The sequence below is a fragment of the Lissotriton vulgaris genome, chromosome 12 (genome assembly GCF_964263255.1).
Source record: "Lissotriton vulgaris chromosome 12, aLisVul1.2, whole genome shotgun sequence".
In the NCBI taxonomy this organism is placed as follows: domain Eukaryota; kingdom Metazoa; phylum Chordata; class Amphibia; order Caudata; family Salamandridae; genus Lissotriton; species Lissotriton vulgaris.
Genome location: NC_141700.1, coordinates 48610759 through 48627062, shown reverse-complemented (window position 1 = coordinate 48627062; position 16304 = coordinate 48610759). Strand labels below are relative to the sequence as shown.

The 16304-nt window shown below is 42.7% G+C and overlaps 1 protein-coding gene across 1 annotated transcript in view; it reads right to left on the bottom strand.

Annotated features, from left to right (window-relative positions):
• The window catches only part of TMEM59L (transmembrane protein 59 like), a 163831-nt gene that overhangs the window by 92088 nt on the left and 55439 nt on the right, over positions 1 to 16304 (bottom strand). Inside the window, exons 2-3 of the mRNA XM_086947026.1 lie at positions 14372 to 14483; positions 1918 to 2012 (exon numbers count right to left, since the gene is read on the bottom strand). Coding sequence (XP_086803152.1) covers positions 1918 to 2012; positions 14372 to 14483 — 207 coding nt within the window. The remainder of the gene's footprint in view (positions 1 to 1917; positions 2013 to 14371; positions 14484 to 16304) is intronic.

The window sequence follows — 16304 nt, the reverse complement described above, 5'->3', positions numbered from 1 at the left end:
TCCCGCGGCCTTCGACGCCAATACAGGATCAAGGAGGGGGTGCCGGCTGATTCCATGTGCAGCCACATCTTTACTGGCCACCGAGCAGGCCACCCCAATAGAAATTTGCTCAGCCCACTTAACACCCCAATCCCCACCCCACAGCTACTCATTTTTCTTACTTTTAAAAAGGCACTGCTCCCTCCCACCCTTGGGGAAGGCTGGGTATTTATATGGAGTGTGGCACAACATCAATCATTCTGGCCCTTAGCCAAAGCTTACCTGTCATGTTCCTCTTTCAGTCACATATCCCTGTGGTCTGTTTGCAATTTCGTACAATGCACTGGAGCACCTGTAAGGTGTTTTAGACCAAAATCTCCACCACTGGCATTGGTCAAGGGGACACAAACAACCTTTCTGGCACATGGGGAAGGCCAGGTGGGTTTAACTAATAACAAAAATAAGGCATATTTCCAGCAGCTTACTTAGACAAGACGGGAGGTAGGAGGGAACAAGTACAACCTTTTCTGACCCTGGGGCAGGCAGAAAGGACTGTGCATGGGGCCAGTGATGATCAATATTGCTTGGTGCCATTGATACTCAGTACCACAAGGCGGACTGATCGGGCCATTCATACTCCAGTAAGTTGTAGTGACTGAATTGCGTACCGCCATTGATAACAGTTATAGCTTGGAGCCGTTTATGCTCATGAATTCGGAGGACCATTGACACCTGATATTGCTTAGGTCTATTGGACATTACTATAAGGGGTGACATGGATATACATAACTGCATGGCCCTTTTAATGCGGCTTCTTAAGAGCAGGCCACATTGTTACTTATTACTGTCTGACAACATCGAGACTCCTATTCACAGGACACCAATGATCAATCAATACTCCTTATGGACTTTGTCTGGAACCAATAATGCCATTGGTGCTAGTAGTGTGCGGCACAGCTAATGCTCATTTATTCTATGGGCTATGAAAGGTCACTGCAGCATGAGGCATTTACATTTAATGCCTGGGAACACTTAGATTATTTATGTGTGAGGTCATTGCAGGGACTAAAACAGTTACTAATGCCTTGAGACATCGACAATATTCAATGGACAGGGGCGTGAATGCTCTTTGCTCTTCACTTGTCCACTGAGGTTTTCTGTACTGATCTGACCAGTGCATAGTAGCGGTATTTTAGGATGACTGTAGCCTGGGGCCTTTAAAGCAAGGGGAAGTTATAGCTCCTTAAAGCCTAGGGTAATTTATGCTTATTAATGTATGCGACAAAACAGAACAGTGAAGGTATTGCTAACCTTACCTTGCACCCAAGTCATCATGTGGGAAAGCGGGAACTCAATTTCAATTTAGTAAAAAACGGCAAACATTCCTGTTGAAACGTTACGTGGAATCCTTTGGCTCCCATGAACCTGTTTCCACACACGGCGTTTCCTGTCCTTACACCTCTTCTCTTTGGATATACACGCTCCCAGTTCTTTTCACTACCCGCCCATCATGCGCATGTCAATTCCAGCTTGCTCAGAAACATTCACCCTTCGTGGGCTAAGGCTTTTCCACTCTTTCATAGTCCCTTCCCTGGTCTTCCTCTACCCAATTCCTTTCCTGATGCCCCTGCCCGCCTCCCTCGCCATCCACTGGATAAGATTTAATCAGTCTCCTGTTCATTGCAAATAGTTTCCATCAGTCATTCGGATTACCTTTAACAAGCTATGGGCGCGGTTATAAGTTATATACAGTGAATAGCTTGTTACTTGTAAGTTGTAAATATGCACATTGCAGATACCCATGAGGCACTGAAAGGTGTAAAATAAATATATGATAGACATTGCAAAATAAATACATTATGTAACATTCAATAATTACAGCGGAGAAACCACTAATGCATTCCAGTCTCACTTCCACACAACAGAAGTTACCCCTACCTTATCCTTACGTCTCCCCGCCAAGGGATGCTGGTTTCTGCAGCCGGTTACACAGCCATGCTGCTCTTCGGCTTTATTAAAAACCTGAAAGCATGCTAGAACATTGAAAAGAGGAGATTAGCTTTGAAAATCCGAAAAAGTGGCAATGTCATTTTATGATTTTTTTTAAAACTGCCCAATGAGTCACATTACATAAATAAAGCAAGCACTGGGCTCTATTAACACAGTGTACAGAGGAAGAACGCTCCACATTAGTCTCGGACGAGGACTCCATTAAAGGGGTTTACAAAGCCCGACCAGCAAAGTTAAGTCGTTTGACCTACCAGCAAAATCAGGGATCAAGAAGGGATTGTTCGAAGTAGAACCACATTTCAAAACAGATATAGAAGCGCACGAGAGATTCCCAATTCTGCAGAAAAAGCTTAGCGTTTAGTGAGGTGATGAGCATTTGTAGTTTTAGGAGGTGACCTTTTAGGTATCAAGTAAATCATTTTACAATCGTAAAAATATTCTGAGATTGTATTTTTATTTTTGCTTCAGAGATTTTTTTCATAGCTTCAAGCAAAGCAAACTAACAGGAAACTCTGGAATTACACATTTAATTTAGCATCTGTTCATCATTCGCAAAATTAATTCTCCAGGTCACATCATAAATATTCAAGGTTAAAAACGGACTAATTTTATCTTCTTGCCGTCACTACATGCAGCCTGTTAGACTCAAGTATTTATATAAAAAAATCTAGATTTTTTACTTTTAAAAATTATATAGGACTAAAAGCTGCAAATCCAACTTGCAGAGCAGTACCTTTACCGTACAAGGACTTAAGGGAGTCTGCTTGTGTGGTTGGTCCATGTATGCTGCTGGCGAGTTGTGCTCAAGCGCTGTTCCAGGATCTTTTCATCAGCCTGACCAGGCTGTCCTAGTTCTCAATGTACGCTTGTTTTTCACTACATCTTCAGTTATGGGTTGGGAAACTGCTCAGCTTGAGGAACCAGAACTAAAGACCTTGAAGCAAGTTTGACCATATTAATATTCCCCCTCTATGTGCAGGCCCGAACAAAATACTTTCTGGTCTTTCCTTCTATATTCAAAATATTTCCTTGTGACTGGAAAGCAATGCACGCCCTGTTTGAACCCACCATCAGAGGCTTCTGACAAACTTAATCTCACACAGAATGAGACTACCATGGGTGCAGGTTGGGCTGGGACAGAAAACAGGACTGGGTATCAAAATAAAAGTGGCCACATAGTGATTCAGATAGCTAGAAAAGTGGCCCAAAGTTTGCAAACGTTGGTGGAGGGGAGGCTGGCGATGCTTGACTGTGAAGAGGCAGGTGCGAATGTTAAATCCACTTAACTACAGGAGGCACACATACGACATGCTGAACTACTGGAGGAGTTGAGAGTACTGGACTTTAGGGAATGTACATGCAGACAACATGCTCATGCGGATAGAACGGGCCCCTTGCTAGCAAAGCTGATACGTGATGCACCTTTACATACCCCCATTTTGGAGGTACATAACCGACAGGGCACACCAGTTCAGTCAGAGCTAAAAATACTGCATTCCAGCGTTATTATGAGACGCTGTATGCACGGCATCCGCCAATGTCAACAGAGAATTATGAGGCATTCACGTCAGACCTTAATATGCCGAAACTCACGGCGGAACAGAGTTTGGAGTTAGCTCGCCCCATTACGGTGGTGGAAGTAAGGCAGGCAATACGGACAATACCTAGGGGGAAAACACCTGGGTCTGACGGCCTACCAGCCGAGTTATATGGGACATTCGGGGATGTCCTAGCACCTCACTTACACACACTATATGTAGAATCGCTGACCGCACATGGGCTTCCAGCTACATCGTTGCAGGCACTGATAGTTTCTCTTTTGAAACCGGGCAGGGACGGGCTGCACCTCGCTAATTACAGACCTCGATCACTGTTAAACACAGACTATAAGATCCTCAGTAAGATCTTGGCGGCACGATTGGCCTCTTTTATCCCTTGATTGATCCACTCGGATCAATGTGGTTTCGTGCCAGGACGCAGCACGGCCATGAATCTGAGGAGGCTCAGCCAGGTGATGCTCCACGAATCTGCAACCACTGGCGTAGAGGGCTGCATCTCTTTGGACCTGAAACAGGCGTTCGATTCCCTCAGATGGGACTACATGTTTTCTGCACTCCGTGGATTTGGCATCCCGCCCGAGTTTATAGCATGATTAACACTGCTTTATACTTGGCCGACCGCCCGAGTACGCACTAATAAATGTGTATCTGACACCTTACATATAGAGAAAGCCACTAGGCAAGGTTGCCCGCTGTCTCCGCTGCTGTTCATATTGGCATTGAAGCCGCTGTTGCATAAACTGCGGACGGTTGCCAATCACAGGGGAGTGCGGAGGGATACTGCGACTCATGTTGTCTCGGCATATGCCGACGACATAATATTATATGTAGGAAATATGCATGACAGCCTGGATCCGATACCGGAGATTTTTGAAGACTTCCCGGCCTTATCGGGCCTTATGGTTAATGACGCTAAGTCATATGGGTTCTGTTTCCGTAACGCAAGTGAGGATACAATGCTGCGGTTCCCACCGTACGCTATACAGATCGCAGATACGACTGTTAAATACCTTGGAATACAGCTATACATGGAGACGGGGGACATGCTGGATGGAAATTTGGGGAAAGCGATCACCGGCCTAAAGAAACAAGTGCAGTTCTGGAATACTCTGCCGCTATCGGTGGCCGGACGGGTGGCCATTTCTAAAATGGTGGTTTTGCCCCGTCTCCTTTATTTCTTTACAAACTTGCCGCTCATGATCCCCGCATATACGTTCACGGCGCTAAATACGATACTGACTGAACTGGTATGGGGCCCGGGTAGGAGACGTATCAGCCTAGATAAGATGCAACTGCCAACCAACAGAGGGGGAATGGGCGTTCCGGATCTGAGGGCGTATGGATACGCCTGTCAGCTGCAATGGCTGGCCTACTGGCTGGCAGGGCGCAATCTCCATGAGATCAATATGACCGATGAGGACAGGGCACATGGCGCCACCCATAAGTTATTGCTACCGCGAACTAAAATACCGAGTGCAGCGCCGCTCCTGCTTAAACTGGCCATAGGCTGTTGGAAGAAGGCGGTGCGCTACACAAGTGTGATGACTTCCTATGCTCCTACGATACCGCTATTAGGGCTTCCTCTTGCGACGGGTACACTGACGGAGCATGCGCTAAATGACTGGCTTGACGCAGGCGTCCGGCAGGTGGGTGATCTATTTCACGACGGCGCTATGATGACATTCACAGACTTTCATAGATTGCATGGAACCCCCGAGAGGTTGTTTCTACTGTATGCCAAGGTCAAACATTATGTCACCTCAACGTGGGCGCCGCTGGGAGTAGAACCTCCTGTGAACTCACTCATCACTATGCAGTATTTGATGGGAGATGGCGGCCATTTAACAAAATGGATAACACATGGGATTAGAACGGGCAAGGCCATCACACTTTTACCTCTCAGGACCAAATGGGAGGGGGATGTAGGTAGAGAGTTTAGAGATAGGGAATGGGATTTAAATTTATTCAACTCATGACCATTCATAGGGCATACCTCACTCCGCACCGGATTCACGACATGTTCCCTGAAGGGGTGGATACGTGCCCTAGATGTGGGGCTGCTGATGCAGGGCTGATACACATGCTGTGGAACTGCCCAAAGCTGGGGTACTACTGGACCACAATTCAGGACGGCCTAGCCAGGGTGGCACCAGCGAAGCCTTATGCAAATATGGAGTACTGTCTATTAGGATTGGGGTCACCTGAGAGGGGGAGGAGCGTAGCGTTCCGATTTGCTGATCTAGCCTTACTGCTAGCTAAGAGAACAATAACGATGCGATGGAAATCAGCCAGACCGCCGGACCCAGACCTTTGGCGGGGGGAGGTACTGAGGAGGGGACGGGCTGAGGGCATGGAATTGCAGCGTGAGGAGCGTAGGGGCCTGCGAAAAAACCCCATCTATATGGAATGGCATGCACTGTTGTTGGATTTTGAAACAGGTAATGCTGTCGGAATTACTCCTTCGGATGCAGGGAGTGATGGGGAAATATTGTGATTGGGGGAACGTTAACTGCTGTGCATGACGTCCCAGGTTACTACAAGTCGTATATACATACAATGGGAATCTAACAGTATATGTGATTATGGTTGTACGTAGCTGTGTCCCCCCCCCCTTTTCTTTCCCCCCTCCTTCCCCCCCCCCGCCGTCTTTGCTTCCTCGCCCCCAGCCTTTCTTTTTCTCCCCCCCCCCCCCTTCTTCTCTCCCCCCCACCCACCCCGCCTCTCCCACAGTACTGGCCCCGGTAACTGTACGGAGCTGACCGCACGGAAAGGTGCAAACGGACTGCCAAGTTTTGATGGTATGCAACACTGTGATTCAATGACGAGGAGTATAATGTCAGGACTGAATGCTACAGGACCTAGTTGCTGTGTGCACAAGGAAACCCACGCGGTGTGTGTAGTGCCTAACTGAAAGGTTAAAGTGCCGGGAACGTTAGTGGGAGGGGGGGGGATCCAGTTAGCCGGGGAATGTTACAAAATGAAAAATGGTGTATATGTACAATATTCTGTGTTCATGCAGGCAACATGACCCTGTTATAAGATTAACATAATGTCTGTATTTGACTATGTGCATGATTGAATCCTGCAATAAAAACATTTTCAAAAAAAAAAAAAGTTTGCAAACGTGGGCAGTTCCGAACTTGTAAAAAGAGAAGCTACTTTGCAAGATATGGAAAAGAGCATGTAATTGAGCTTGCTGCAGGCAATGCCTGTTTTTATATAAGGCAGTAAAACCAGCACGACAGACCCACAAGCAACTAAAAATAGGCCCACACCCTGGACTCAAGTTACGGTGGGTTGTTGGGCCCACCAAATCGGGCACTGTGCACTTAGCGCTCCGCGCTTTATTTATACTTCACACACTTTGATTTTGAATGCTTGTTTTATTCTTGTTCTATTTCAAGCTTTGTTAGTGTTACTCATGTATTATTGTCATATTTTCATAATACAAGCGTATTTCAACATTTTGTCATTTTTACACACATAACCAATACATCATTGATTTAAATTCAATTAAATTTCTACATTAAACAGTATATACATTTATTACACGTGAGCCCAATGCATTTCGGCGCCGCGATGGTGCCTTCATCAGGGGCGTGTCTGGAAATCAAACATATAAGATGATGTCAGAATCTTAATGGGGGTTCATGGGGTGTATGTAGCTAGATCCTATTGTTAGGTCATACCTGCCAGTTCAGACAATTTATATGCGTGTCAATCCTTATGTTCAATATTGGTCACTGTGGATGATAGTAAATAAATAATCACAGTAAATAATCAACTTATGATTGCATAAGGGTTTCTAAAACTATATCCCGAAGGACCTGATGGAAACATACCTGTGTGTGACGTTATATATTCGCTGAAAAAAGAAATTCATATATGTCAAGATAAAACTAATCCTCTTGAACATATCGATATCATCGTTTCTACAGGTCCTAAGACCCTTACCTTATCTTCACCGAAATGGAATCACTGTTTGGTGAAAAAAACTAAATTACTAGTCTGCTTGGTAGTAATGCAGCAATATTTTCGAATTGTTCAAAATGAACATGTGGCTGCATACCTGGTTCGCCAAGAATGTCCGCCTTGTATGGGGTTCCGTCTAACGAGCGTTGTACTACGCGAAGTGCCGGTAAAACGCCATATGTAACTCCGTTTGTCTCACCGCGGAGTTGAATTGAATGACAAAGAGAAAGGACTACGTCAACAGGACCTGGGAGTCCCGATGGTGATTGTGTGCGCCATATTTGAACCTGTCTTGTACCAAGACACGCTGTGTTAATTCCTAGATTTGCGGGTTTAACGGGCGAAGTTTGCAATTATTTATTCAATCGTCCGTGGTGGACACTGAAAAGAACTATTATGGAAGAATTCTCAAGTTTATAAAAAGGAATTTCATGCCTGTGGATACCCTGTGTGTGTTCCTCTGGGTCCCGATTATGTAATCGATAGGCTGTCAGCTCTTTACTGCTAGCGGTTGCTGTGTAGTGTTCGTAACGGAACAGAAGGTTCCTGTTTATGTGGTTCTAGCTGCTACTAAATTATAGGTGATCAATCGACAATATTATGCAAGCTTCGCTGCTAGGAGATGCTGGCATTATAATCGAAGTTAATTAGAAGGACTGATCTTGTGTGTCGGACTGTGTATTTCTGGGCAACTAAGTGTAACCAGTATTAATAGTAAGGTGATCATTTAGATTGCTAGTTAGTCCTAGTGAGTGGTAAGGAAAATGCTTTAAACCTAAATCTTCAGTATGTTGTAATTTATATGAAACATGGAATCACGTGGGTCTGTAAGCGGTCTGTACAAGCTCACTAAAACATTTGATAATCATGTCTATTTACAAACATAGGTCAGTTTCAAACTGTATAAGTCCTGAATTAATATACATTCCTGTATACTTTTGATGAGTACACTCACTTAAGCATTTGATAATCATATCCATATACGTACATAGATCAGTTTCAAACTGTAAGGGTCATGAATACATATACATTCCTGTAAATTTCTGATAATCATATACATTCGAAAATTATAAGATCATGTGACATGTATGCAAAGAAATGAATCATAAGGTAAAATAAAACATAAGGCTCTTATTCCTAGTGTCTCTTTGGGTGGAATTCATATTTCATTTGCAAAAGTGATGCGTGATCAGATCCAATCAATATGAATTATCATCATATACCCATTATTTTCCTCACAGAATTGATCTAAAGGATATGTGTTCTAACTATGTGATCAATTTGGTTATGTCTATTCTTGTGGTGGATAGGATTCCTACAGATAACATGAGAGATCGTATTTGTCATTTAACCCCAAAGGGGTTAATGTTTTTAGATATTTAATCCAAAAAAGTTCACGTTGCATTAATCTCTGATGGTTATCGATACCTTCCTTGATCTGTACCTTTTCAATTACAAAGAATCGCAGTTGTGATATGGTGTGTTTTTCGTCTCTCCAATGGAGTACTAAGGGTGATGTTAGGTTCAAGTTGCGAATTCTGCTCTTATGTTCTGTTATGCGCACTTTTACTTTGCGTTCCGTTTTTCCCACGTACATTTTGCCGCAGGGGCACTTGATTGCGTATACGACGTTGGTGGAATTGCAATTAGTGCACTAATTGCACTAACTGTAACAATGTGATCATAGGAAACGTGTGTACACACCCAACAACAGGAAAAACCATACAGCTTAAACACAGTAGTGATTGCAATTCCACCAACGTCGTATACGCAATCAAGTGCCCCTGCGGCAAAATGTACGTGGGAAAAACGGAACGCAAAGTAAAAGTGCGCATAACAGAACATAAGAGCAGAATTCGCAACTTGAACCTAACATCACCCTTAGTACTCCATTGGAGAGACGAAAAACACACCATATCACAACTGCGATTCTTTGTAATTGAAAAGGTACAGATCAAGGAAGGTATCGATAACCATCAGAGATTAATGCAACGTGAACTTTTTTGGATTAAATATCTAAAAACATTAACCCCTTTGGGGTTAAATGACAAATACGATCTCTCATGTTATCTGTAGGAATCCTATCCACCACAAGAATAGACATAACCAAATTGATCACATAGTTAGAACACATATCCTTTAGATCAATTCTGTGAGGAAAATAATGGGTATATGATGATAATTCATATTGATTGGATCTGATCACGCATCACTTTTGCAAATGAAATATGAATTCCACCCAAAGAGACACTAGGAATAAGAGCCTTATGTTTTATTTTACCTTATGATTCATTTCTTTGCATACATGTCACATGATCTTATAATTTTCGAATGTATATGATTATCAGAAATTTACAGGAATGTATATGTATTCATGACCCTTACAGTTTGAAACTGATCTATGTACGTATATGGATATGATTATCAAATGCTTAAGTGAGTGTACTCATCAAAAGTATACAGGAATGTATATTAATTCAGGACTTATACAGTTTGAAACTGACCTATGTTTGTAAATAGACATGATTATCAAATGTTTTAGTGAGCTTGTACAGACCGCTTACAGACCCACGTGATTCCATGTTTCATATAAATTACAACATACTGAAGATTTAGGTTTAAAGCATTTTCCTTACCACTCACTAGGACTAACTAGCAATCTAAATGATCACCTTACTATTAATACTGGTTACACTTAGTTGCCCAGAAATACACAGTCCGACACACAAGATCAGTCCTTCTAATTAACTTCGATTATAATGCCAGCATCTCCTAGCAGCGAAGCTTGCATAATATTGTCGATTGATCACCTATAATTTAGTAGCAGCTAGAACCACATAAACAGGAACCTTCTGTTCCGTTACGAACACTACACAGCAACCGCTAGCAGTAAAGAGCTGACAGCCTATCGATTACATAATCGGGACCCAGAGGAACACACACAGGGTATCCACAGGCATGAAATTCCTTTTTATAAACTTGAGAATTCTTCCATAATAGTTCTTTTCAGTGTCCACCACGGACGATTGAATAAATAATTGCAAACTTCGCCCGTTAAACCCGCAAATCTAGGAATTAACACAGCGTGTCTTGGTACAAGACAGGTTCAAATATGGCGCACACAATCACCATCGGGACTCCCAGGTCCTGTTGACGTAGTCCTTTCTCTTTGTCATTCAATTCAACTCCGCGGTGAGACAAACGGAGTTACATATGGCGTTTTACCGGCACTTCGCGTAGTACAACGCTCGTTAGACGGAACCCCATACAAGGCGGACATTCTTGGCGAACCAGGTATGCAGCCACATGTTCATTTTGAACAATTCGAAAATATTGCTGCATTACTACCAAGCAGACTAGTAATTTAGTTTTTTTCACCAAACAGTGATTCCATTTCGGTGAAGATAAGGTAAGGGTCTTAGGACCTGTAGAAACGATGATATCGATATGTTCAAGAGGATTAGTTTTATCTTGACATATATGAATTTCTTTTTTCAGCGAATATATAACGTCACACACAGGTATGTTTCCATCAGGTCCTTCGGGATATAGTTTTAGAAACCCTTATGCAATCATAAGTTGATTATTTACTGTGATTATTTATTTACTATCATCCACAGTGACCAATATTGAACATAAGGATTGACACGCATATAAATTGTCTGAACTGGCAGGTATGACCTAACAATAGGATCTAGCTACATACACCCCATGAACCCCCATTAAGATTCTGACATCATCTTATATGTTTGATTTCCAGACACGCCCCTGATGAAGGCACCATCGCGGCGCCGAAATGCATTGGGCTCACGTGTAATAAATGTATATACTGTTTAATGTAGAAATTTAATTGAATTTAAATCAATGATGTATTGGTTATGTGTGTAAAAATGACAAAATGTTGAAATACGCTTGTATTATGAAAATATGACAATAATACATGAGTAACACTAACAAAGCTTGAAATAGAACAAGAATAAAACAAGCATTCAAAATCAAAGTGTGTGAAGTATAAATAAAGCGCGGAGCGCTAAGTGCACAGTGCCCGATTTGGTGGGCCCAACAACCCACCGTAACTTGCTTTCATACCCCAGGACTGACAACCCTGATAAATCGGAGCACCATTGGATTAGTAAGATAAATCTTGAAACGGGAGTGCTCCTTGCGCACACCATTTACTTGCCACACCCTGGACTGTCAGACCAGCCCATTGGGCACTGTCTGGTTGCTCTATAAACCAGTTCGGGGAAGGAATTTTTAAATCCTGCAAGGGGCAGGTGGGAGGACTCTGCTGGAAATGACTGGATCCAGAGAAGCTTCACAGCTTTCTACACTATACGTTCAACCTCCTGTGCACAGTCCCACTTCACACATCCAACAGCCTAGCAATACCACGAAGCATGATAGGGATTCAAAATAGTCGGACATGCACATAAAGTATAAGAAGAAATTCTAAAATGAATGCATAAGGGAAGACTAAGATAATGGTCTACATTCAGTGGCCACCATTTCTCGAGGCTGTGAAAGGGAAAATATGTTAACACCAGTGTCCTATCATACAGTTGAAAAGGACTAATTTTAATCACATTAAAAAACTACTAGAAGTGGTCCAAGATGGACCCCTTGATATAGATGAATATGAATACTACGAAAGACTTCTTGCCGCAAATCTAGCAGGTTTGCTCCATATCAATCAGATCAGTAATCCCTCAATTGGATGGAGAGTAAAGTCACTACCAGGGAATCTCTCCAATTCCTCCTCTTGACGGTCATGTAAAAACGTTGCAGGGAGGGACTTGCTGTGGATGACTTATCAAACTGCAGACTATAGTATACATATGGGCACATATAACTGCTTTACAATACCATAACATCACTGTGCTTTCTAGAGATAGTCTAAGGGTCACACGGTATCAAGAACCTTTTTTCAGTAAACAGGTGAAAAAGTGAACATGATATTTCTAAAAGTCTGAGCATGCAAGTATTTCCGATTTTCAAAATTTCAATAAACAATTTTAGACAAACAGAGCATAAGATGAGAAGTCAAATATTTCTGCTTCTTTTGCCCAGGACCAAGGCAAGGAGTTTCAGCATTCCAGTCAAACTATGGTTCGACATTTGGAGTGCCTACCCTACACTGGAAACACATTTTTAGGGCTTTGACCCTTAAGGTAGTAACTTTTCCCTCTCTATCATTGACCTTCATTGATGTTCATAAACACAGATATTAAGTGCTATCCCATCCACAAAAGGGGACGTTACACTAGAATAGGCCAGCAATGCAAACAAATAACCAACCAAAGACGTTTAGCAGAGATCCTACTTGTGTTGTACCTTCTTTCCTTATGATCAAACACTTTTTGCAGGGAGCCCCAACAATACTTTCAATTAAGAACCAAACTTCTGGAAGACTTGGTTCTCTCAGTAAACCTCAGCAAGTGGATACCACTCCCTGTTCAGAAGGTGCAATCATGGGAGAAATACGTCCCAATCGGGAATTAAAAGGGTTTCTTTTGGAATTCCAAGCTTGATCAAATATATTTCCCTTCCACTGAAACAAGACAGTGCACCAGAGTTCCTCCCTCCTGACTCCATGACTTCTTGCATTAGACTATTAGAGCAATGTCTGATTCCGCTTTGGAGCCACCACTGGCAAACCCTGAGTGCAAAGCTCATTGAATTCCATCCCAACAGCTCTGCAATCTCTCCCGTTGTGGCAGCAACAGAATAATGTACTTGAAAACCACACTCAATGGCAATAGGAACATTCTCTTTGATTGTGCCATCGGTAAAGGACAATGTTGAGCTCAAAATATAGGGGATATGGGCTGAGAAATTGTTGCTTAATCTAATCTTCTCAACTTCAGGGAAGAATCCTTAGCACTTGAGGCCTGCTAACAAACAAAAATGTATTAACTGACCAATCAGCGCAAGACAGTAGAGAAAGTGGCGTATCGATGCACAAACCACACCCACTAGCTTATAGCATCAATGCTCACATCAGCAGTGATCGATTTTTTAAGTGTACCAAATACAGAGGCTGACACCTTCAACAGTATCTCTCATGGAAATCACAAAAGAGTGCTACACTCCGGTTCTGCAAAGCAAATTTCAAGAATTGCACTCTCTGCAACTACTCATTTGGGAGCTTAAACGACAAGAGCTGCTCAACTCAGTTTTCATGTTCAGTTTCCGCTTAATAGGGGTCTGATCAGATGGTTGAGGAAATTCCATTAGACTTTCTTGTTGCTTCACTAATACCAAGGGTCATCGTCTAAAAGAATCAACCAAAGCCAAATTATCTTCATCAGGTCACCACTGCAGTGACAGTGGTGGGGGTTCACAAGCTGTGAATTGTCATAGTCCATGCCACTGTTACCTCGAGGGGATGACAACATTAAAAAAAAATAATAATAAATCAATGCAAGAACAAATTTCAAACAAAGGTTGTGATTAAAAGTCTGGGCAGGAGTCTTCATGTAGTGGACAACCTAGTTGAGTTCTACGTTGCACACAATCATAAAATCCTGCAAATGACACCGCACAAAAGCAGCCACACTATCAAGTTGCTTTTCAATGCATTTATTTTCTCCATAAGCCTCGTCAATAATAACATGATCTTTTGGAAATGCAAAACATAACCTGTTCCCTCACTCTTGGGATCAGTACACTAAGATCCAGGAGTGTGGGTATCTTCTGGTGGTTAAAGTAATAACTGATGGGCAAATGTAATGGTTTAAGACAAAATATTTTTCATGCAAGAAAACATATCAATAACATGACTGAGACAGCCATTGAAAACATATGTAGCAGAAACAGTGCAATGGCTTCAGAAACAAGAAGAAGCGTACCTTGCCCGCATTCGTATCTTGTTGTGTTTAGTTTGGCATTAGCGCCACCAATCACAAAGTGACAGATTGAGAACAGCCGACACCCTCTGTAACAGCCAACGAGAAAAGCTTCCTGCGGAGAAAAAAAAAGGAGATGCTGTTAAGTCACTGCAGGTGAATGAAGAGATGCAATACCCAAGAGATCAAGAAAACCCCCCTCAGGCAATGGTAATATATCTGTGGCCAATCCGCTCCTTTCTATTTATGTACTGCTGCAAGAAGGAAGGAACGTGAAAGTGTAATATTTAAACATAAAACATACCTACTTTTTCTTCCTTCACTACTGCCACCTGGTGGATGCTAAATATGGCATACAGCTATTTTATGGTTAATCGGCCGAAACCACTTAGGGGAGTAGTCGAGCCTAAAGTCCTAGCAACGGGTGTTCAAGCCCACTGACTTAAATCAAATACGCAGGGGACAGAGCCAATGATCTGGGGTCACCAAACGACAACCGGCTCTTTTCATCCGTGTGGCATCAACGCCAGCCTGCTGCTCAGGGTTCTAGGACTGGCTGTGAAGTGTAGAGTGGGACCCCGGAGGACTCGCCGCTACTCTGGCTTACAACAACAACAAGCATTGGAAATGCAATAGGTCTCGCATTAGAAAAGTTGGAGCTATTGGTCTTGTAAATATTTTATTTATGTGTTGGTTTTTAAAATAGCTAAATTGATAGCTTTGTCATTTACAATGCCAATAGTTATAACTTTTGCAAATGTGACACCTATAGCATTTGTAATGCAATATGTTTTATTTACGTGACTTATATGTATTCATATTACAAATAACAATGGCCTTTATTTTTTATAATTAATACTTAAATAAAAAGTTATTGTAATTTATAATGGCAATAGCTTAAACTTTTTTAAATAACTTTTGTGAAGATTATGTTCAGTGTATTTTGTGACGAAAATCCAAGAACAGAAGTGAAATATTAACATCTTTTTGTGACATTTGTAATAAACCTGGAAACATTGAGAGAACATATTTGAACCAGTTGTTGAATGGTTGCACAGACTGATGCTCTGGTGGCGCTGAGTGATGTTGTGGTGGCGACGAGTGATGCTCTGGCGTTCAGTGATGCTGTGGTAGTGCATAGTGATGTTGTGGTGCCCCTGAATGATGCTGTGGTGGTGCTGAGTGATGCTGTGGTGGTGCGATAGACAGATAGAACTGACCCTCTCTGGAATAAACTAGGTCCTCTTAGCGCTGGGATGCCCAAGGGTAGCTATGCGCTCTATAAATCCACTTCTAAATTCCAAAATTCCAACTAGATAGAGTGAGTGTGATAGAGTGAGGTTGATTGATAGAGAGAGGGAGAGCGATAGAGAGAGGGAGGGCGATAGATAGAGGGAGGGCGAAAGATAGAGGGAGGGCGAAAGATAGAGGGAGGGCGAAAGATAGAGGGAGGGGCGAAAGATAGAGGGAGGGGCGATAGATAGAGTGAGGGCAATAGATAGAGTGAGGGTGATAGATAAATAGATATATAAATAGATTAAGTGAGGGAGATATATAAATAGATTAAGTGAGGGCGATAGAGGAGTAGAGATATGTAGAGAGAGGGGTATGTAGAGAGAGGGGTATGTAGAGAGAGGGGTATGTAGAGAGAGGGGGTGTAGAGAGAGGGGGTGTAGAGAGAGGGGGTGTAGAGAGAGGGGGTGTAGAGAGAGGGGGTGTAGAGAGAGGGGGTGTAGAGAGAGGGGGTGTAGAGAGAGGGGTGTAGAGAGAGGGGTGTAGAGAGAGGGGTCCCGTCGGCGCATGTTAGCAGTTAGGGGCAAAAACGAGTAGCTTCGCCTGTAAGGTCTCCGTAACCGAGTCATACAACTTGCCAGAAAACATACTTTCAGACTCTCAATTGTGCTAGAGGATCTCCCTTGGGGCGGGTACACCTGTG